At 43.9% G+C, this 23334-nt stretch overlaps 1 protein-coding gene and 2 non-coding genes across 13 annotated transcripts in view; 2 read left to right on the top strand and 1 right to left on the bottom strand.

Annotated features, from left to right (window-relative positions):
* Positions 1–1197: 1197 nt before the first annotated feature.
* Positions 1198–23334, top strand: part of SLC11A2 (solute carrier family 11 member 2) — a 207973-nt gene continuing 185836 nt past the window's right edge. For 4 of the 11 annotated variants that reach the window (XM_064377079.1, XM_064377078.1, XM_064377077.1 and 1 more), the window contains exons 1-3: positions 1198–1253; positions 18111–18182; positions 19891–20039. In XM_064377079.1, coding sequence (XP_064233149.1) covers positions 1205–1253; positions 18111–18182; positions 19891–20039 — 270 coding nt within the window. In that variant the 5' untranslated portion in view covers positions 1198–1204. Of the gene's footprint in view, positions 1254–3236; positions 3314–5135; positions 5174–6353; positions 6413–18110; positions 18183–19890; positions 20040–23334 lie in introns of those variants that run through there. The other 7 variants (XM_064377081.1, XM_064377082.1, XM_064377086.1 and 4 more) reach the window with 7 other exon arrangements.
* Positions 10920–10981, bottom strand: LOC135275509 (U7 small nuclear RNA). Its single transcript, XR_010343134.1, has one exon. It is a non-coding gene; the product is annotated as a U7 small nuclear RNA (small nuclear RNA).
* Positions 13561–13664, top strand: LOC135275500 (U6 spliceosomal RNA). The gene has a single exon (XR_010343128.1). It is a non-coding gene; the product is annotated as a U6 spliceosomal RNA (small nuclear RNA).

The following is a 23334-nucleotide window of genomic DNA, read 5'->3' as shown; positions in this document are numbered from 1 at the left end:
TTACTTTCATGATTAAGAGAGCCCTGAAGCAGAGACCTTTTGTCTGGGTCCCTGAGCAGAAGATCCAGAGATCCATACTTCCTTCTCCTGACTCAATGGTTGTTCTAGGTAGGAACCAGAACTACTTGCTGGAAGCCTACCTTGACATACTTGAATCGATTACTGCTTTTCTTTCTTTTCCATTCTAAGCTATTATGTTTTTATGGTTCTAAGCAGATTTTCTTAAAAACTACTAGAAAACTGCCTGCTACCTGAAAGCTGCAACTGTTTTCTTCTCTCCTGTATTTTTTTTTTACCCCACCCCAATGCTGCTTCTTTCTGGCTTTGTCATCTAAGTTATTTCCCTGAGGCAAAATTTCCCCATTCTTTTAGCTCCCCTCCTCCCAGACTGAGAAATTCTAGGCTTGCCCTGGACTCTCTCTTGTAGTTTCAGGCTTTTTTCTCTTTCTTTTTCTTTTCCATCAGGCACCAAGTCTGTAATTTGCGTGGCTCTGATGTCAGCCCATGGATCACTGATTGACCAGGCTGAAACCAGCGGGTCCTTCAGATCCCGAGGGATAATAGAGCAGGGAGCATTTCCACCCACACTGAGACTCCTCATAATTGCATCAGTGCTGCACGTACCTACGTGGAAAATACAAGTGGATTGTCAGGCTTGGGGTTAATGGTTTCACCTCATGTCTCAGGAGCAGAGTCCTAGTGCACATGCACCTGTGGAGCCTGAACCAGCTTCACTCCAAGAGGAGCAGAGAAGGGAAGGAATTTCTCTTACTCCGCCCCTTTAATCCACTGCCACTCACAGGCTTGCTACCTGCTCTTGCTCTTGCCAAATGGGACAGATATGAAATCTTAGAATAAAAAGTGTTTGAACTCAATAAATTGTTAATTAATATCTAGGAGTGGCAGACATAATGCTTCTTGAGATAAAATCTTAGAATAAAAGTTTTTGAACTCAATAAATTGTTAATTAATATCTAGGAGTGGCAGATATATAATGCTTCTCTTTTCACGACAGGTCAAAGATGAAATTTGATTATGCTTTGGAGGGCGTGGTTTGCCTCTTGAAATTCCTCGCCAGTCTTTAGAAAGCTGCGTGGCTTAGAGCACCCAAAAGTGCCCTTATCTAACAGAGGGAGGCGCACTTGTCTTCCTTCATATATAGAGGCAGGAGCTGGCCTTGGGAAAATCAAACTGGTTCTGCACCATGAGGAGGAAACAGCTTAAGATGGAGGCTGCTCCACACTGTGAGCTAAGTAAGTAGCCCAGGGAAGCTGCCCAGCTGAGCAGACCTGAAAGGGTGACAAGTGCAGCACCAGGAATTTTATTTTTATGTTTTAATAGAATTTTATTTGTATGTTTTATACAAGTTTTATTTTTATATTATAATATAAGTTCCCAAAGGAAAGGTTCTGGTCTGGAGGGACTTCATCAAACCTTTCTGAAACTCCACAGATGTGTTGTAGAGAGAATCTCAGAACTAATTTGTGCATTTTCTTTTTTCTCCAGGAGAAATTCTGTATGAAAACCAACTTGCTCCAGGAAGCCAAGTCCCCTGCCTTTTTTTATTTCTTATTTTTGGTCCCCGAGTTTGTTTTTACTTGGTACTTTATTTGGATTTTTCTCTTTGCAGTTCACGCTCCTTTCCTCATTTCTTGGACTCTCTTACTAATGAAATTTTCTCCTAGCTGTTTATACCTGAAGAAAGAAGGTCGGTTACCTTTAATGCTGCAAGCAGTGCGGGGGATCAGGGAGTGAGGGTGGCGGGGGGATCTAATGTTTTTGGTGTTTGTAAAGGACATTGTAGAAAATTACGGTGATTTGTCAGACCATTTATTCTCCCCTCTCCACCAGTCTGGCAGTCATCTTCAGAGCAAAAGATAGGGCGTGAGGGTTAGGCTGGGGATAGAGTGGGATTACTTTCGGGTAGGTAGGATAAAGTCTGCGGAGAATCGAGGCAGCAGGGCGAGAAGGAGGTAAACAATTCACTACGGAGGCTTGGGAGGACACCTAAGGCTGTCGAACTGGCTGCACTAGCTAATGTTTCGCGGTTCCTCCCACGTGTCGGGTGCTCTTGGTGGGGCAGAAGATAACTAAGATGTGGCTCTGGAGGGACGAGGAAATGGTCCTGCCAGGTGGCTATACTTTTTTGTCGTCCAGGCTGGAGTGGAGTGCTGTGGCGCAATCTCGGCTCACTGCAACCTCCGCCTCCCAGGTTCAAGCGATTTTCCTGCCTCAGCCTCCCTAGCAGCTGGGACTACAGGCGCGCCCCACCACGCCGAGGTAATTTTTGTATTTTTTAGTAGAGACGGGGTTTCGCCGTGTTAGCCAGGATGGTCTTGATTTCCTGACCTCGTGATCTGCCCGCCTCGGCCTCCCAAAGTGCTGGCATCACAGGCGTGAGCCACCGCGCCTGGCTTTACTTTAAAAAAAAAAAAAAAAAAAAAAAAAAAGACAGGGTTTTGCTCTGTCACCCAGGCTGGAGTGCAGTGGCACGATCTTGGCTCACCGCAGCCTCCATCTCCCAGGCCTAAGTGATCCTCCCACCTCAGCCTCTTGAGTGGCTGGGACCACAGGCGGGTGCCACGATGCCTGGCTAATTTTTAATTTTTTCTGTAGAGACCGGCTCTCTCTATGTTGCCCAGGCTGGTCTCAAACTCCTGGACTCAAGTGATCCTCCTGTCTCGGTCTCCCAAAGTGCTGGGCATTACAAGTGTGAGCCTCCGCGCAAATTTTCCCCATTCGTTCAGCTACCTTCCTCCTAGATGTGAGAAATTCTAGGCTTGCCCTGGACTCTCTCTTGTAGTCTCAGGATTTTTTCTCTTTCTTTTTCTTTTCCATCAGGCACCAAGTCCTTAGTTTGCATGGCTCTGATGTCGGCCCGTGTCGGCCCCTGGCTACCCTTTACAGGATAGAGCTATACTTCGTAGCTTCATTGTCAGTACCTAATGTGGCGCCACGGCGAACTAGGGCAGGAAACCTATCTGTCCCCAGGCTGCCCGCAGGCGGGAGCTCCCCAGTCCCAGGGCTGTGCGGGTCTGGCCAGCGCAAACAGCGGCTCTGCAGCGTGCGGCTCCGGCCGAGGGCGCTCAAGCGCCGCAGCAGCCGCCAGAGTCCGCATGGGCGGAGCCTCGGTCTTCGGTCGGCTGGCCACGCGTCCCGGCCGCTGCGGGGACTCCAGCCAATAGGGATGTGCGGCTGCTGTCCTGTCGGCCAATCGCGGGGAGGGGAGGGCGTTGGCCAGCTGGCGCTGGCTCCGGGAACATGGAGCCTACGGCGTGGGGACTGCGTGTCAGGTGGTTGCCGAGCTGGTAAGGTGAGGGGAAGGCCGGGTCAGGGGTCCCGGCACTCCGCTCGCGGGCAGGGAGGGGCGCGGGGCCGCTCGAGGGCAGGCGTGGGGGTCAGGCTCCGGGGCCAGGACGCGACACCGGCGCGCGGAGCGGGGCTGTGAGGGGAGGTGTGGGCTGGGAGGGCTTCAGGCCCGGAGTCAGGAGACTGATGGAGCTGCGTTATTCGGAAGAAGACCCAAAGATGGGCAAGGAGGGAACGCCGGAGGTCGCGGGGGTCTCGCCCCTTCCCCGCCGCGGCCTAAGACACATGGCGCAACTCCCAGCTGCATCCGATGGCGCGCCGGGCCCGTGGTCGGGGTGCGCTGACCCACCTCGACGCCGCGAAAGAGGCGGACGGGCACAGTTCAAGGTCTCCCGCGGCCTCCTTGTTGGCGCCGCCCGAGGCCAGGCTGCTCTCCGGGGCCTCCCGCCGCCTGGCTTTAACAAAAGTCTCATTATAGCCTAACCGACTTCCAGGGAGCGTCTTCTGTGTGAATAACCTGGATAGGCAGCACTAGTTGTGCGTAAATTGGTTTTAGGGCTGTTTGTGCAGCTCTCAGGGACCCTCTGGATTTCAGGTTCCAATGACCAGGGTTTTTCTGCACGGGGATATTGCACATATGTAAGTGGGCTGGATGGCTTTCCCAGCTGTTTGTTTCGTATGTCCCTACTATTAAAGCTACGGCTTAAATGTGATATCTCTTGCAAAAACAAAAATTATATGGAAAGACAGTTTGCAAGGGGAGATAGGCTACCAGAAACTTGCTTTAGTGACGGTTGGTGAAAACAGGAGAAGCTTGCCTTCTGGCACCCGACACCCCACCAGTTCGCATAATTTCTTGGTTTTGTAAATCTTTGTGCAAGTTGTTTGCCTCTTTGTTCTTTTTGTTTCACGTACTTAAAGTGGAGATTGATAATCTATCAGTCTTACAGGGTTGTTGGTATGAAATTAGTTAATAAACAACAAAGTACTTAGAACAGTTCCTGACGTGGAGGAGTTTTTATTATTGTTACCTTCTTTCTCCCCTAATATTTCTATAGAATTCTAACCTTATTACTTATTCTTTGCTCAGAATCTCATGACCTATCACCGGTGAACCCATCTGTCTGTGCTTTCCATTCACATCATTACCGTTGATCTGAGGGTATAGTGTAACTGTATGTGACTAGAGGATTTCTGCTGCGTGTTTGTTTTATTAAATACGGTTGGAAACTATCATTATACTAGGCCATTTATTGTGATACCTGTGTTGGGTAAATGAAACCTGAGACCTTCGGCTGTTTATTTTTTCATTGGACATTATTTCATTGACAGTCTTGCTTGGCCTACGCAGTTTATTTTGGAGCCAGTACCAAAAAGTCCTTGATTGCAGCATACTTGGTTTCTCATGTTTCTGGAATGTGAGTGGGACTCGGGAGGGGAATTTCTGGGTAGTCTGGCAGCACTTCTTGTTAAAGAATGGGGAAGCTTCTTATGAATCTAATCTTACTCTACTGTTAGGAAATCAGCAGTGGCCCCTTGGATTACTCTACAAAGCTAGTAGGCAGCTTTGGTTCAGTTATGACTCAGTGAAAGGGTTTTTAGTCTTGTTCTGGTGCTTATTGCCAGTAAGACATTTTGTATGAAGTTTTTGTTTTGGTCTCATCTCTAGTAAGCTGATATCTGCTAAAACTCCTAGGAAATGAAAGGAGAAAGCTACAAGTTAATTATTAAAACTTTACGAGGTTTCAAAGAGCAGAAGGAGGCTTGTTCAAGGCTGGAGAGTCTTGTAGTATGTGTAATTTGTCTTAATTTTTCTTTGCTTTTAGGAAAAGAAACTTTGAGGAAAATACTTACAGTTGTTAAGGTAAATCTACATCACTTGGGGGCCACTATCCATCATTAGGAAAATGGGTTGAATGTAATCTAATGATAATTTTTCATTAGAAAAATTGTCAGATAAAAAGCTACTTAAATGTGAAGGCAAAACACATTTTCTGAGGGAAGCAGTAGGTATAGGCTGGTTTAATAGGGAATTTTCTTTCTTTTTTGAAAAAATTACTTTTTAAATTTTTTTAAAAGACCGGGTCTCACTATGTTGCCCAGGCTGGTCTTGAACTTCTGAGCTCAAGCAGTCCTCTCGTCTCAGCCTCCCAAAGTGCTAGGGGATTACAGGTGTGAGCCACCATGGCCAGTCTAATAGGAAATTTTCTTTCTTTCTTTTTTTTGGGGGGGAGACAGAGTCTTGCTCTGTTGCCAGGCTGGAATGCAATGAAAGGATCTCAGATCCCCGCAACCTCTGCCTCCTGGGTTCAAGTGATTCTTCTGCCTCAGCCTCCAGAGTAGCTGGGACTACAGGCATGTGCCACCACGCCCAGCTAATTTTGTATTTCTAGTAGAGATGGGGTTTCTCCGTGTTGGTCAGGCTGGTCTCGAACTCCTGACCTCAGGTGATCTGCCTGCCTCAGCCTCCCAAAGTGCTGGGATTACAGGTATGAGCCACTGCACCCGGCGGGAATTTTCTTATTTCAGTAGAGAAGGGTCTTGAAATTGTTCACAGAGCTTGGCATTGTGTTCCAGGATAGAGGTGTCAGATGAGGAGGCCAGATTTGTCCCCCAAAAGGAAACACTGTGGTAAACTTCTGGTTAGGAGGAAGTTCAGAGGAAGCTCACCTTGTGAGAGTTGGGAAGAACAAAGGCGAAGCTATAGTCACTGGAAGTAAGACTTTAGTGACTCTGACTTGTGAGCATTCAAGGAGGTTTGGAAGCTGGTTAATCCTCAAGAGTGCTGATGGGAGAAAGTGAAGAGTTGTATTTAATGGTACCAGCCTCTTCTAATTCTGATGTCTCTGGTTGATGAATATTTTTGTTTAAAAGATAAGCACTTCTTGACAGCCTGGCCACATTTCTCCCAACTGTTATCATTTTTGACACCCAGACAGCTGGTTTCATTATCAACTGTACTCTTCCTCTCTACATCTTCCTCCCCACCCCCTTCTTTCTTCCTAACATTTTCTCCATTTTCTCTTTTTCTTCTTTCCTTATAGATGGTCTCAATGTCAGGTTTTTCATTCAACTACAAAACAGACTTGAAAGTCCAGCTCAGGTGAGAAACAGTGAACTTGGTGTTGAGTTGAAGTTGTGGTTTTCTTTTTTTTTCTTTTCCTTTTTTTTTTTGAGATAGGGTCTCACTATGTCACTCAGACTGGAGTGCAGTGGCATGATCTCAGCTCACCACAACCTTTGCCACCCAGGCTCAAGCGATTCTCCTGCCTCAGCCTCCCAGGTAATCAGCTGGGATTACAGGTGTGTGCCACTACTGGCTGGCTAACTGTTGTATTTTTAGTAGAGATGGGATTTCACCATGTTGGCCAGGCTGGTCTTGAACTCCTAACCTCAAATGATGCACCTGCTTTGGCCTCCCAAAGTGCTGGGATTACAGACGTGGGCTACCGCACCCAGCCCGAAACTGTGGTTTTCTAAGTTAAAAAGGATGTCTCCAACTTTGAGATTATTACTAGGGCATGCAAAGTATGGTTGTCCTTGGTATCTGTAGGTGATTTGTTCCAGGACCTCACTCTCAGGCACATCATCCCAGGGATGATGCTCCCAAGTCCCCATAAAATAGCGTAGTATTTGCATTTAACCTATGTACATCCTCCCACATACTTAAAATTGCCTCTAGATTAGTTATATCAATAATAATCCCCCCCACCTTTTTTTTTTTTTTTTTTAAGTCAGGATCTAGCTTTATAATCCAGGGTGGAGTGTAGTGGTGTGGTCATGGTTCACTGCAGCTTTGACTTCCTGGGCTCAAGGATCCTCCAACCTTAGCCTCCCAAGTAGCTGGGACTACAGGCATGCAGCCACCACACATGGCTAATTTTTACATTTTTTGTAGAGACATTGTCTCACTATGTAGCCCAGGCTGATCTCAAATTTCTGGGCTTCCTCAGCCTCCCAAAGTGCTGGGTGGATAATACTTAATACAATGTAATTGCTATGTAAATAATTGTTATTCTGTATTGTTTAGGGAATAATAACGAGAACAAAATGGTGTGTATATGTTCAGTACAGGCACAACCAACCATTTTTTTCCCCCAAATCTTTTTGAACTGAATTGTCGGAAACCACAGATGTGGAACCCAGGGTTACAGAGGGCTAACTGTTACTCTCAGTGGCCATTATGGCAGAGAGAGAGAGAGAGACTGGTTCATTTTAAGCACATTGTATAATAGCAGCACTGTTTGTACTTTATGAACTGGGTGTGTTTATGTGGCTTTTGGTTGAAGACATTCTCATATTACCCACTTAAGTAGAGAGGATTAGAGTTTTGAGGCCTTTTTCTAAAATGAACACTTACCATAGGGGCTTCTCACTGTTTACCATGAAGTACACATAATCAGTCTTCAACCTGACTTTTTTTTTCTATTTATCATTTTATATCAAATTCATTTTAATAAGACAAAAACAAGATAAACTTATTGAATGCAAAAAATAATACCTCACTTGAGCCCAGGAGTTTGAGATCAGCCTAGGTAACACAGCAAGAACCCACCTTTACAAAAAAATAAAAAGCCAGCTGTGGAGGTATATGCCTGTGTCCCAGCTACTTGGGAGGCTGAGGTGGGAGGATCCCTTGAGCCCGGGATTGCACAAGTGCACTCCAGCCTGAGAGACAGCAAGACCCTGTCTCAAAAAATAAATTAAAAGGCTGGGCACAGTGGCTCACACCTGTAATCCCAGCACTTTGGGAGGCCAAGGTGGGTGTATTACAAGGTCAGAAGTTCGAGACTAGCCTGGCCAACATAGTAAAACCCCCGTCTCTAGTAAAAATACAAAAAAATTAGCCAGGCATGGTGGTGCACACCTGTAGTCCCAGCTACTTGGGAGCCTGAGGCAGGAGACTCACTTGAACCTGGGAGGCAGAGGTTGTGGTGAGCCGAGATGTTGCCACTGCATTGCAGCCTGGGCCACAGAACAATACTCCATCTCAAAAAATAAATAAATAAAATAAAAACCAGTACCAGACATTACATCTTCAAGAACAATTTGGAAATTCACCTGTCTGTTCTAAGCTGTTTCTTTCCCCACACCCCCAATGTTAGCAGATTGAGTTTTAGAACTAATTGGGCTGGGCACAGTTGCTCATACATGTAATCCTAGCACTTTGGAAGGCTGAGGTGGATGGATCCCTTGAGCCCAAGAGTTCAAGACCAGCCTAAGCAACATGGTGAAACCGTGTCTCTACAACAAATACAAAAATTGGTGGTGCATGGCACATGCCTATAGTCCCAGCTACTAGGGAGGCGGGGAGGTTGAGGCTACAGTGAGCTGAGATCATGCCACTGTACTCCATGCACTCCAGCCTGGATGACAGAGCAAGACCCTATCTCTAAAAAAAAAAAGAAAACCTAATTGGATAAATATTTTTGATAGAAGGCTTAGAAAATCCTGCTTCTTTATCATCTAAAATAGAAGAATAGAGGAAGTAATAATCTCTTATTTTTAAAAATGACTAATAACTTTCCTCATTAAAATACATAGGGTTCAGAAAATAATTAGCTCTGTTTGAACTGCTAGAATATTTGAAAAAGTTTTGTTGACTCTCAGTCATCAAAATGCAGGAGCCCACCTTCTGAAGAGCGCCTGGTACAACAAGGTGTTGTATTAGTAATACAGTAATGGTTTTGTAGGAGTGTCAAGTACTTATAGCCTTGAAGTAGACCAGTAGGGAAAATTTTAGAAGAATCTAGAAATCTTTTCATTTTTTTCGGGGCAAATATATATATATTTAAAAATCAGAATTCCTTGTTATTCTCCAACTAAACATTTTGGGTGTTGCTAAGCCTTGATCAGTGCACCTGACCGTTTCTCTTTTGTCACTATCATGACTCTGGCACTGAACAGTGCCTGAGGAAGAATGAACTGAACAGGATGAAGAGGAAGAGATGGCTTTGCTATGTAGCTTGAACACATTCTTGCTAGCATTTATTTCATCAGTTACTTCCATGCAGACACCTTTCTGGCCACTTCTGTGAAAGTTCTTTTCTTATTTAATGTTGTCTTTGATTTTATTGAGATGAGGAAGGTGAGGGAAAAAAGGGGGAAAGAATTAAGGGACTGTGTTCAAAAACATTCCTCTCTAAACCTTAGAATTAATTTTAGGGCAACTTTTTCCAGTATAAAACTAGTGAAATGGTTTTGAGTACCTTTATTGGCTATAGGGGAATTTTATGCAAAAACTAATGATTTCAAACCCAAACCATTTATTTATGACAGACAGGGTCTTGCTCTGTAGCCCAGGCTGGGGTGCCCCGATCACGGCTTACTGCAGCCACAACCTCCTAGGCTTAAGCGGTCTGCCCACCTCAGTCTCCCAAGTAGCACGCACCACGACGCCCTGCTACTTTTTGTATTTTTTTGTAGAGACAAGGTTTTGCCACAGTGCCCAGGCTGGTCTTGAACTCCTTTCCTCGCCTTGGCCTTCTAAAATGCTAGGATTACAGGCTTGAGCCACTGCACTCAAACTTTTGTTTTAAGTATAGAGAAAAAAAGTGTTGAAGTTGTATATGTTTTAATATTCAATATTTCATACTTTCTTAGGGGCAGTTTTTTTCATAGAGACAGGCTTTTGCCATGTTGGCTAGGCTGGTCTCGAACTCCTGACTGAGTGATCCGCCTGCCTCGCCTCCCAAAGGGATACAGACATGAACCACCGTGCCTGGCCAAGGGCAGTTTTTTTTTTTTTGTTTTTTTTTTTAAAGGCTAGTCAAGTGAAGCAGTGGGAATGGAGAAGGAACAAAGAAATTTGTAACTGGTTGTGATCAATTAGTTGTAAACACCACTGCACTTGGACCAGCCAAGGGCAGTTTTTATAACAGATTTGGGCTATATCAAATTGTTCTTTCACAGTTCGTACAAATGCTAAGAGAATATGCAGAATTACTGTTAATTAGATGTTAGAATTTATTATAGCTAGTATGTGTTTTTGGGGGTAACTTAATTTTTATATAATTTCAAAATCGAGGGAACATGGAGGAGCCACTTAAGCCAAAATAGGGAGTCAGGAGTGTTTTTCTGAGAGGGGGTTTCTCATATTTTGTATTTAGGTAGCACTAAGACAATCTAGTAGTAAGTTAGGCTTAAGGCAGTGAATACCTGCCAACTAGACAGCTGTAGGCTTCTGATTATCTATTGCAGAAGCTTTATCAGAGAGTTCAACTGAACATACCTCAAGTGTTTGTTGAGAAGCTGAATGAATCTATATGACCTTGATGTTTTTTGAAAGGCAAATAATACATGTACCTGGTGAAACTTTTTTTTAAGTGTAAAAGGTATACCTTGTGTATTCAGTGAGGTTTTCCTTTCACATGACCTCATTTGGGCTCTCCTACTGCTTCCTTCTCACAGGGATGGCCTTTATTACCAGTTTTTGGCGTGTCCTTTGGAGATTGTATGTTTATGTGTGTGTTTTCTCTTTTTTCTTTTTGCTACAAAAATGATAGCATGCTGCTCAACAAATTGTTTTGGTTTTTTTTTTTTGACTTGACAACATATACTATTTTCTTTTTCTTTTTTCTTTTTTTTAATTTTTTTAAATTTATTGTGAGAGGGGCTTTCCGGCAAAAACTGGAAATCCTGCTAGACAAATTCTAAAAGAGCTGTAACACTAACATATAATATTTTCAAGATTGTTTCCTATCAGTACATGATAGGTCGTCTTATTTATAGTGGCTGCATGGTATTCTGTCCAATGAATGTGCACAGTTTATTCAACCAGTCCTCTTCTAATATCCAGGTTGTTTATAGTCTTTTGATACTACAAACAGTGCTGTGGGAAATATCATTGTACATGTTTCCTTGTCTGAGTATTTTTTGCTTTTTTATTTATTTATTTATTTTTTATTTTTTTTAAAGACGGGGTTTCACCATGTTGGTCAGGCTGGTCTTGAACTCCCGACCTCAGGTGATCCGCCCACCTTGGCCTCCAAAGTGTTTGGATTACAGGCGTGAGCCACCGCGCCTGGCCTATTTTTTGCTTTTTTTAAAAAAAAAAATAATAGGTTTTTAGGAGTAAAATTGCCGGATCAAAGAATATGTTAGACTTTTGAAATTTTAGACAGAAAATAAAATTTTGTTAGCATTTTTATCTTGTAAGACAGTCTTAAATTTTTTTTTTTTTTTTGAGACAGGGTCTTGCTTTGTCACCCAGGCTGGAATGCAGTGGCCCAATCACCACTCACTTCAGCCTTCACTACCCCGGCTCAGATGATCCTTCCATCTTGGCCTCCCAGTACTATAGATGCCCACCACCGCACCCAGCTAATTTTTTTTTTTCTGCTGTTGTCACCCAGGCTGGAGTGCAGTGGCACGATCTTGGCTCACTGAAACCTTTGCTTCCTGGGTTCAAGAAATTCTCCTTCTTCAGGCTCCCGAGTAGCTGGGATTACAGGTGCTCGCCGCCATGCTCAGCTAATTTTTTGTATCTTTAGTAGAGACGCAGTTTTACCATGTTGGCCAGGCTGGTCTCCAACTCCTGACCTTGTGATCTGCCTGCCTCGGCCTCCCAAAGTGGTGGGATTACAGGTGTCAGCCGCCACGCCTGGCCTTAATTTTTGTATTATTAGTATAGATAGGGTTTCACCATGTTGACCAGGCTGGTCCTGAACTCCTGACCTTAGGTAATCCACCCGCCTCGGCCTCCCAAAGTGCTGGGATTACAGGTGTGAGCCACCGTGTCCAGCCTACACCCAGCTAAATTTTGTATTTTTTATAGAGACTGGGTTTCACCATGTTGCCCAGGCTGGTCTCCAACTCCTGGGCTCAAGCGATCTGCCCACCTTGGCTTCCCAAAGTGCTAGGATTACAAGGCATGAGCCACCCCACCCAGCCAGTCTTACAACTTTTGTTAGAGAATGGGATAAAATAGTAAGATTACATTTAACCATGAGTGCCATTCTTTTTCCTGTCAATTGCTGTTTGATAGGAAGAAACTTAATGGATTTACGAGAAGGTGACACTTTATGGTTGGGGGTGAGCTAGAATATCAAAGCAATTTTAATCGTAATTGTGATGGTTACTTATCAAAGTATTGCTGAGTTGATTCTGGTTGGTTGTGTCCTAACTCTGGATCGTTTCCTTAATGTGATGAAGTAACTGAAACAACCTGGTGCTACAGCCCTGGAGAGCAAAACTGTCTTAACATTAACTTACTGCTTCCATATGGGTCATAAATTTTCTCTCTTTTTTTTTTTTTTTTTTTTTTTTTGAGACGGAGTCTCGCTCTGTCACCCAGGCTGGAGTGCAGTGGCACGGTCTCTGCTTGCTGCAACTGCCGCCTCCCAGGTTCAAGCAATTCTTCTGCCTCAGCCTCCTGAGTAGCTGGGACTACAGGTGTATGCCACCACGCCCAGATAATATTTGTATTTTTAGTAGAGATAAGGTTTCACCATATTGGCCAGGCTGGTCTTGAGCTCCTGACCTTGTGATCTGCCTGCCTCCGTCCCAAAATGCTAGGATTACAGGCATGAGCCACAGTGCCAGGCCATGGGTTGTAAATTTTTATGGAGACTTAAATGCTATGCATAACTGGCCTGGCCCTTTCTATTCCCTCTCTAGTGGTTTTTTTTTTTTTTTTTTTTTTTTTGAGATGGAGTCTTACTGTGTTGCCCAGGCTGGAGTGCAGTGATGCGATCTTGGCTCACTGGTACCTTCACCTCCCGGGTTCAAGTGATTCTCCTGTCTCAGCCTCCCAAGTAGCTAGAATTACAGGTACCCACCACCATGCCCGGCTAATGTTTGTATTTTTAGTAGAGACGGGGTTTCACCCATGTTGGCCAGGCTAGTCTTGAGCTCCTGACCTCAGATGATCACCTGCCTTGGCCTCCCAAAGTGATGGGATTGCAGACATGAGCCACTGCGCCTGACCCCACGTTTTATTCTGTAGGCACTGTAATGGAACATGAAGTTTGTTGACTAAAAGCTTTGATGAGAAGGCTGGAATTTAGAATTTGTTTTCTTTCTTGAAATAATTCATTCTTGAGATTTCAGAGAGAAGACTAAACTTTTTGTATTTGATCGGCTCTGTGTGTAGTTGATATAGGAATGGACTTAGAACACCACTAATAATTATTTAAAGTTTTATCATGAAATATTTCTGTCTAAAAATATTCACAGAGTACAATCTTGGGAAGAACACACTATTACCTTAATGGTTTGCTTTTAATATATAACTTTTAAAAGCCCATTTTGGTGCTTGTTTTGGCAGCACATATACTAAATTGGAACAATAGAAGATTAGCATGGCCTGTCTGCACAAGGAGGACATACAAATTTGTGAAGTGTTCCATACTTAAAAAAAAATGTTTGGCCCTGTGCGGTGGCTCATACCTGTAATCCCAGCACTTTTGGGGGCCAAGGTGGATGGATCACCTGAGGTCAGGAGCTCAAGACCAGCCTGGACAACATGGCAAAACCCTATCTCTACTAAAAATACAAAAATTAGCAGGGTGTGGTAGCATGTGCCTGTAATCCCAGCTACTCAGGAGGCTGAGGTAGGAGAATCGGTTGAACCTGGGAGGTGGAGGTTTTGGTGAGCCGAGATCTTGCCACTGCACTCCAGCCTGGGTGACAGAGTGAGACTCCAACTAAAAAAAAATTTTTTTTGTTAAGGCCTGTTTTGCCTATTTTGGATAAAAATTGTCCTCAGATGTAGACGAGACATTTCTGTGTCGTCGTCTTTTTTTTTAAGACAAGGCCTCACTGTATCACCCAGGCTGGAGTGCAGTGGTATAATCACAGGTCACTGCAGCTTTGACCCCTGGGCTGAAGCAGTCCTCCTAGTTCAGTCTCCCAAGTAGCTGGCACCACAGACATGCACTACCATACCCAGTTAATTTTCTAGTACCTTAAATAGGATATTAATCATCATTATAAAAATGATTTACAGCCTGGCCAACATAGTGAATCCCCGTCTCTACTTAAAAAAATACAAAAATTAGCTGGGGTTGGTGGTAGGTGCCTGTAATCCCAGCTACTTGGGAGGCTGAAGGAGGAGAATCACTCGAACCCAGGAAGTGGAGTTTGTGGTGAGCCGAAATTGCACCCTTGCCCTCCAGCCTAGGTGACAAGAATGAAACTCTGTCTCAAAAAAAAAAAAAAAGCAATTTAATTTGTCCACCTCATTGTGATCAGGGCCACAATTGGAAACTTGAGTTCTTTTTCTTTTTTTTTTTTTTTTGTGCCATCATTCCTGGCTAATTTTGAATTTATTTTTAGAAGAGACAAGGTTTCTGGCCGGACACGGTGGCTCACGCCTGTAATCCCAGCACTTTGAGAGGCCGAGGCGGGTGGATCACCAGATCAAGAGATCGAGACCATCCTGGTCAACATGGTGAAACCCGTCTCTACTAAAAATACAAAAAATTAGCTGGGCATGGTGGCACGTGCCTGTAATCCCAGCTACTCAGGAGGCTGAGGCAGGAAAATTGCCTGAACCCAGGAGGCGGAGGTTGCGGTGAGCCGAGATCGCGCCTTGCACTCCAGCCTGGGTAACAAGAGCAAAACTCTGTCTCAAAAAAAAAAAAGAAGAGACAAGGTTTCTCCATATTGGTCAGGCTGATCTTGAACTCCTGACTTCAGGTGATCTGCCCGCCTCGGCCTCCCAAAGTGTTGGGATTACAGGCGTGAGCCACCACGTGCCTGGCCGAAACTTGAGTAATTCTGCTTGTAATAATATTCTCAGAACTGATTGACATATAAGAAAGGACTCTTTGCCTCATACCAAATAGCTCAAGACTAACTGATGTACTTCTTGAATTTTTTGATTCCTCAGTGTGCCAAGTTCCTCTTTTCCTGGAAGAGCCATGTATAGTTCCAGATCTGACTTGTGGTTTCCAATTTACTGTGGGTTAAGATAACCTGATAACATTAGCTTATTAGAATTATATGTAAAACAAAAGTAAAAAGGCTTTGTTGAGAACTAAGGGGCTGTGATGTGATTGAAATCCAAGTGAGTACTGCTATTCTGAGTGGTCAAATATTTAAATCCCATTTAGGTGAGGTGCTATTGTAATTGACTGAGAGAGAGGTTGAATTTAGTCAGTATTATTGGGATCTGTTGGCTGATGTTTAGTCATCTGGTGGCTTAAAATCTGACAGGAGAGACATAGCTAGTTGTTCGTTGTAATATAATACTTGGCATTGGTGACTATAGAGAGAAAAGATTATGTTTTACAAATTAGCAAGTGGTGGTATATATGCTCCAGAAGACAGATGAAACCTAAAAAGAAAAGAAAAGCTCCTTTCTGGTCTGAATTCTGTATTTCTTTCTTCTTTTTTTTTTTTTAAGACAGTCTTGCTCTGTCGCTCAGGCTGGAGTGCAGTAGCGCAATCTCGGTTCGCTGCAACCTCTGCCTCCCAGGTTCAAGTGATTCTTCTGCCTCAGCCTCCCTAGTACCTGGGACTACAGGCACGTGCCACCACGCCCAGGCTAATTTTTGTATTTTTTAAAATTAGGGACGGGGTTTCACCATATTGGCCTGGCTAGTCTCAAACTCCTGACCTCATGATCTGCCCGACTCAGCCTCCCAACGTGTTGGGATTATAGGCGTGAGTCATTGTGCTTAGCCTGAATTCCATAATTTTATAAGTACAGAATATGTTGGTAGATATAAAGATTACTCAAAACCCGATGAAGAAAGTAGAAGATTGTTCAGATAGGAACGACATGTAAGGGACAAGGGTGGAAAAAAGACTAGATTTAAGCACCGAAAGATCATTAAGCGAGGCTTCATCACTTCTTCAGTAGGACAGTTATTACTGGGATTTAAGGAGGGGCTTATCAATAAATACTATGTTGTCCTCCCTCTTCTAAATTTGAAATAAACTGAGAAGTAGATAATAAGTAGATTGAATATTTTTTTTTTTTTTTGAGACAGAGTCTCACTCTGTTGCCCAGGCCGGAGTGCAGTGACGGGATCTTGGCTCACTACAACTTCCACCTCCTGGGTTCAAGCAGTTCTCCTGACTCAACTTCCCGAGTAGCTGGGATTATAGGCACCTGCCACCGCACCCAGCTAATTTTTTCTTTTTTTTTTTTTTTTGAGACGGAGTTTCGCTCTTGTTACCCAGGCTGGAGTGCAATGGCGCGATCTCGGCTCACTGCAACCTCCGCCTCCTGGGTTCAGGCAATTCTCCTGCCTCAGCCTCCTGAGTAGCTGGGATTACAGGCATGCGCCACCATGCCCAGCTAGTTTTTTGTATTTTTAGTAGAGACGGGGTTTCACCATGTTGACCAGGATGGTCTCGCTCTCTTGACCTCATGATCCACCCGCCTTGGCCTCTCAAAGTGCTGGGATTACAGGCTTGAGCCACCGCGCCCGGCGATTTTTTTATTTTTATAGTAGAGATGGGGTTTCACCATGCTGGCCAGGCTGGTCTCGAACTCCCAACCTCAGATGGTCCACTTGCTTCTGCCTCCCAAAGTGCTGGGATTACAGGCATGAGCCACTGTGCCTGGTCCTGAAGTGTTTTTAAAAAATAACCTTATTGGTGAGGCTGACTGGAGAGTATGCCATAGATCTGTGCCCAAATGAGCTTGCTAACATCCCCCCTCCCAATTAAACTTAACAGGCTAATGGACATCTGGCACCTCCCCCAAATCACCCAACCTCACCCACCCGACTGCAGGTTGCTTAGTACTGGACCTACAGACAAATGCTGGTGTCCTGCACACTGTGCTTAATCCTGCTGGTGCTTCAGCCCTCTTGGAGAGCTCAGGAGGGGCTCAGCCACAGGTGACTAGTTTCTTCTAGGTGTCAGAGGGTTGAGGAATGAGGTCTGGAACATTATAGCTGTAGACTTTAATTTCTCAGGAAAATTTGAGGCTGCCAAATAGTGGCCCTTCACCACCAGTATGCTTGTATGGTGCTTTTCCTCATTCTTTCTAGAAGATTGAACCATGAGCTTAAATTGCATATTTTAGACCAAAGAGAATTCTAGATCTCTGTTCTTAAAAACTTATAAAATAGGCTGGGGGTGGTGGCTCACGCCTGTAATCCCAGCACTTTGGGAGGCCTAGGTGGGTGGATCATGAGGTCAGGACTTCAAGACCAAGATGGCCAACATGGTAAACCCTGTCCTACTAAAAATATAAAAATTACCTGGGCATCATGGCATACGCCTGTAGTCCCAGCTACTCAGGAGGCTGAGGCAGGAGAATTGCTTGAACCCGAGAGGTGGAGGTTGCAGTGAGCTGAGATCGTGCCACTGCAGTCCAGCCTGGGCAACAGAGTGATACCCCATCTCAAAACAGACAAAAAAAAACCAAAACTCATAAAACTGGGACATATGTGTCTGGCTTCAGACACTTGAAATAATCTGGAGTCAAAGAGACTGGATACTTGCCTAGCAGCCTCTCTGTAGATGCTTGTTAAAAAAGTATTTGCTGACTCACTAAAATACCTCTTGTTCAGTTTGTCCACCACCCCCCACCACCCTGTCCGTGAAGGGTTTTACAGTGAAAACCAGTATGCCTGCTAGATGCTTTCTAAAAGAGCTGTAACACTTCAATTTAGTTTTGAAGTCTTGCCAGCAAAATCTTGACTAAGACTTTTCTATTTTTGTTAAATATCTGTTAGTCATATTCTGAAAACTGTAACTATTTTCAAGATTATCTAATTCAGTAGAAGAATTAACTCTTTTCATATTAAGGATTCAGTCATACAGAGTAACAAAATGCTGGTTCTGAACCTGTTAGTTTGTTTTTGCTAATTCCTCTCCCTCCCTTTTCTCCTTTCCAGCATCCTATTCTAAGAACTCAGGCACTCAGCTATCCACCATGGTGTTGGGTCCTGAACAGAAGATGTCAGATGGTAATTTACAGCTTTGTGTTATTGTCTAATTTTATTTGTAATTAGGCTTATGTTGGTAACAGAAATTTATCATATTTTTCCTGCTCTATACGCATGTTGTAAAAACTCCATTCAAAAGCCACCATCTGGTGACTTAGGCTGTAAATGAAATTTTTTTTTTTTTTTTAGGTGGAGTCTCGCTCTGTCGCCCAGGTTGGAGTGCGGTGGTGCAGTCTCAGCTCCACCTCTTGGGTTCAAGTGATTCTCCTGCCTCAGCCTCCCGAGTAGGTGGGACTAAAGACACATGCCACAATACCTGGCCAATTTTTGTATTTTTAGCAGAGACAGGGTTTCGCCATGTTGGCCAGCCTGTTCTCAAACGCCTGACCTCAAGTGATCTGCCTGCCTCAGCCTCCCAAAATACTGGGATTACAAGTGTGTGCTCCCGCACCCAGCCTGAAAACAGATTTTTTAACCAGAGACCTGCTTCATTTCTTTTTTACAATTCTGAGTTGAGCCAAGATTAACTGAAATTTGGTTTCTGGCAGTAATTCTTGCAAGGGCACTATTATTCCTTGAGCCAGCATAAAAACCTCTGGAGTGCTTTGGCTGCTTGTGACGCTTCCTGGTGTTTCAGATGTGTATGGAGCAGTAAAATACAGGGCGAGTACCTTATGCTCTGTATTTGCTTGGAGCTTCCTGAGTGCTTTGACTATTCCTTCCTAAATCTGAGCTTCTTCTTTGGAATTTCTGTTCCTTTTTTGTAAATTTCTTTATTAATTCAAAGCCACTTAATTAAGATGATGTGAGTCAGCTCCCTATGGAAAGAAAGCTCTTACTTTTTAAAGTTAGAGATTATAAGGATTTATTAGAAACACAGAGATTAGAGCTTTGTGATTCAAAATAGCCATTTGATGGCTGAAGCAAACTAGGCTCTGTGTATTTCTGGCAGGTTACCCCTTTTCTCCCAGACCTGCTTCCCAGTATTTAAGAATGACTGTAAATTGCAGAACTCAGGGAAACACTGATCAGTCTGAGATGAGTCGTGCTATCACGAGGGTGCCAGTACCCCGTGACCTGCGGCACTTTATTGCAGGCCTTAGTCAGGGTACAAAGGGTTCCTGCTTGGTGGTTTTGCTGCAGCTTCAGAGTGTAGCCTGAACTGTGGCAGGATTTTGTAACTTGCACATTTTTTGAGAAGTCTGACGGAGGTATTATGTCCAAGAACAATTCTTTGAGTAAGTCTTACCAAATATAGGAGATGGGGAGAACATTTCACTAGATGGACCTAGTTCTTTTCTTTTAAAAGTTAGGATTTTAGGTTACCAGGGGCTGATCTGGGAAAGTAATTTTTTGAGCCCGTATGTCAGTGTTTTTAGAGGAAAATGAAATGACTGTAAAAATTCCCAAGTAGGAGTAGATGTGTGGAAGTAGGAAAACCATTGCGAGTTAAAACTGATCTAGAGAGCTAAGTGACTGGGGGAGGGGAGGGAGGTAATTTTTTTAGTGTAGGCTAAATGTTTTACTTCCTGAATTTTTAACCATGTGAATGTATTACCTATTCTAAAATCTAGATTAAAAATAAACTATTCAAAAAATGAATTGAGCTAGAGGCAGGTTGGTCTCTTGTGCATTTAGGTATTAAAATATTTAATTTCAGTATACTAAGAATGAGTTGTTCATGTTTTGTTCATTTTTTACTAATTTATTTTCAAATCTGTTAATTCAGACAGTGTTTCTGGAGAACATGGGGAGTCGGCCAGTCTTGGTACCTTCAACCCTGCCTATAGTAATCCCTCTCTTCCACAGCCCTCTGGGAACTCAGAGGATGAGTTCACCACTTACTTTAATGAGAAGATCTCCATTCCTGAGGAGGAGGTTAGTGTCAGGTCCTTGGAGAACAGTGTTGTCTGGGGAAAACCTGTGAGTGAAAGATCTGCTGGATGGCTCAAGCTCAGCAGCCTCAGGTCTCATTTTGGCTGGCAATCTTTGAAGACTGTGTGTAAATATATCTATATCTATATAAATATAGATATACATATAGATAGGGGTGTGTGCATATATACACACACACACACATATACACACATAGACATATATATACACACAGACACCCGTACACCCTATCTATATCTATATATATTTTTACAGACAGGGTCCTGCTTGCTCTGTCATCTAGGTGGCAGTGCAGTGGCATAATCTTATCTTTCTGTAGCCTTAAACTACTGGGGTCAGGTGATCCTCCCACCTCAGCCTCACCAGTAACTGGGACTATAGATGGCATGCCACCATGCCAGGCTCATTATTTTTGTTTTTATTTTTAGAGACAGGGTCTCACAATGTTGCCCAGGCTAGTCTTGAACTCCTGGCCTCAAGTGATCTTCCTTCTTGTTTGTTGATGAAAAAGAGTCAAACTCTGGCTGGGCCCAGTGGCTCACACCTGTAATCCCAGTACTTTGGGAGGCTGAGGCAGGAGGATCACTTGAGCCCAGGAGTTCAAGACCAGCCTGGTGAACATGGTGAAGCCCTGTCTCTACAAAAATTAGCTGAGCAGGTGGTGTGCACCTGTAGTCCCAGCTACTCAGGAGGCTGAGGTGAGAGGATCATCACTTGAGCCCAGGAGGCAGAAGGTGCAGTGAGCCAAAATCATGCCATGGCACTCCACTCTGGGTGACAGAGTGAGACCTCCTCTCAAAAACAAAAACCAAAACAAAACAAAAAACAAACAAGCTGGGCATGTTGGCTCACGCCTCTAATCTCAGCACTTTGGAAGGCCAAGGCGGGTGGATCACCTGAGGTTAGGAGTTCAAGACCAGCCTGGTCAACATGGCAAAACCCTGTCTTTACTAAAGATAGAAAAGTTAGCCAGGCATAGTGGTTGGTGCCTGTAATCCCATCTACTAGGGAGACTGAGGCAGGAGAATCACTTGAACCTGGGAGGCAGAGGCTGCAGTGAGCCAAGATTGCACCACTGCACTCCAGCCTGAGCGACAGTGAGACTCCATCTCAAAACAAACAAAGAAGAGTCAAACTCTGTAAAATATTTAAAGAGGTTTATTCTGGGTCAAATATGAGTGACCAAGGCCCAGATACAGCCCCAGGAAATCCTAAGAACATGTGCCCAAGGTGGTGGAGTTACAGCTTGATTTTATACATTTTAGGGGTCAGAAGTTACAGGCAGACATCAGTCAATATATGTAAGATGTACATTGTTTCTATCAGGAAACATGGGACAACTTGAAGTGGGAAGGGGGAGCCTTTCAGGTCAAAGGTAGATTTAAAGATTTTCTGATTGGAAATTGATTGAGGCTGGGTGCAGTGGCTCATGCCTGTAATCCCAGCACTTTGGGAGGCTGAGGCAGGTGAATCACTTGAGCCCATGAGTTTGAGACCAACTGGCCTGGGCAACATGATGAGACCTCGTCTCTACCTTAAAAAAAATAACAATTAGCTGGGCACAGTGTCTCACGCCTGTAATCCCAGCACTTTGGGAGACCAAGGTGGGAGGATCATCTGAAATCGGGAGTTTGAGACCACCCTGACCAACATGGAGAAACTGTCTCTACCAAAAATACAAAATTAGCCAGGCATGGTGGCACATGCCTGTAATCCCAGCTACTTGGGAGGCTGAGGCAGGAGAAATGCTTGAACCCAGGAGACAGAGGTTGCAGTGAGCCGAGACCGCACCATTGCACTCCAGCCTGGGCAATAAGAGCACAACTCCATCTAAAAAAAAAAAAAATTAGTTGGGTGTAGTTGTGCACACCTGTGGTCCCAGCTACTTTGGAGGCTGAAGGGGAAGGATTGCTTAAGCCCAGAAGTTTGAGACCAGCCTGGGGAACATGGCAAAACCCCATCTCTACAAAAATATAAATAAATGAATAAATAAATAAATGAATAAATAAATAAATAAATAAATAAAGGAAATTGGTTGAAAGAGTTATTTTCTAAAGGCCTGAAGTCAATAGAAAGGAGTGTCTGGTCTAAAATGAGGGGTCGTAGAGACCAAGGTTTTTATTATGTGGGTGAAGCCTCCAGGTAGCTTCAGAGAAAATAGATGTAAATGTCCTTTATCAGACTTAAAAGGTACCAGACTTTTAGTTAATTCTCTCCTGGATCAGGAAAAGACCTGGAAAGGGAAGGAGATTCTCTACAGATTCTAGGTTTTGCTTGTAAGAGACAGCTTTGCAGGGTCATTTCAAAATATACAAAGAAATATATTTTGGAGTAAAATACTTGGGTTTCTTTTAGGGCGTGTTATCTGTCATGTGATGCTATATATTAGAGTCAGGTTGGAATTTGGCATGTTATTGCTACAAGGACTTTGTTTTGTCAGTTTTAAGATCTCTGTTTTAATGCTGGTCATTTGTGCCTGAATTCCAAAGGGAAGAGGGTATAATGAGGTTTGTCTGACCTCTCCCTCCCATCATGGCCTAAACTAGTTTTTCCAGTTTCCTTTGGAATACCCTTGACCATGAAGAGGATCCATTCAGTTGGTTGGAGGAGCTTAGAATTTTATTTTTGTTTACTCTCCTCAGTGTCCTGAGTAGCTGGACTATAGGCACACATCACACACCACCACATCTGGTTTGTTTCCTTTTTTAAATGGTGGCTCTTGTCCTTTTTGGAAAGTGTTTGGGCACACAGGCAACGGATACTGTTCTGTTTTTTTTTTTTTTTCTTTTTCTTGAGACAGAGTTTCACTCTCACCAGGCTGGAGTGCAATGATGCAGTCTCAGCTCACTGCAGCATCCTCCTCCTGGGTTCAAGTGATTCTGCTGCCTCAGCCTCCTGAGTAGCTAGGATTACAGGTGGGCGCCACCACGCCCAGCTAATTTTTGTATTTTTAGTAGAGACAGGGCTTCACCATGTTGGCCAGGATGATCTTGGTCTCCTGACTTCATGATCTGCCCACCTTGGCCTCCCAAAGTGCTAGGATTACAGGCATGAGCCACCTCACCCGGCTGGCTGTTCTGGTTTTAGAATAAGAGGCTGATGGAACAAGCAGGTAAGGGTAGGGCTCTGACTTGGACAGAAAAGTGGCCAGCTTCTTAACAAAAAGTAGGTAAGATGGAAGTGAAACTTGGACACATGCAATATCTGACATTGTAAATCCTTTTTTCTAGTGAAGCTGGTATTGTTGCTTCATATGTGATAACAGTTCAATTAGAAC

This window comes from Aotus nancymaae, unplaced genomic scaffold, assembly GCF_030222135.1.
Source record: "Aotus nancymaae isolate 86718 unplaced genomic scaffold, 86718_ANA_hifiasm-v0.15.2.pri h1tg000016l, whole genome shotgun sequence".
Classification (NCBI taxonomy): domain Eukaryota; kingdom Metazoa; phylum Chordata; class Mammalia; order Primates; family Aotidae; genus Aotus; species Aotus nancymaae.
Note: the sequence above shows the minus strand (reverse complement) of the source record. Positions and strands in the feature narration are given on the sequence as shown.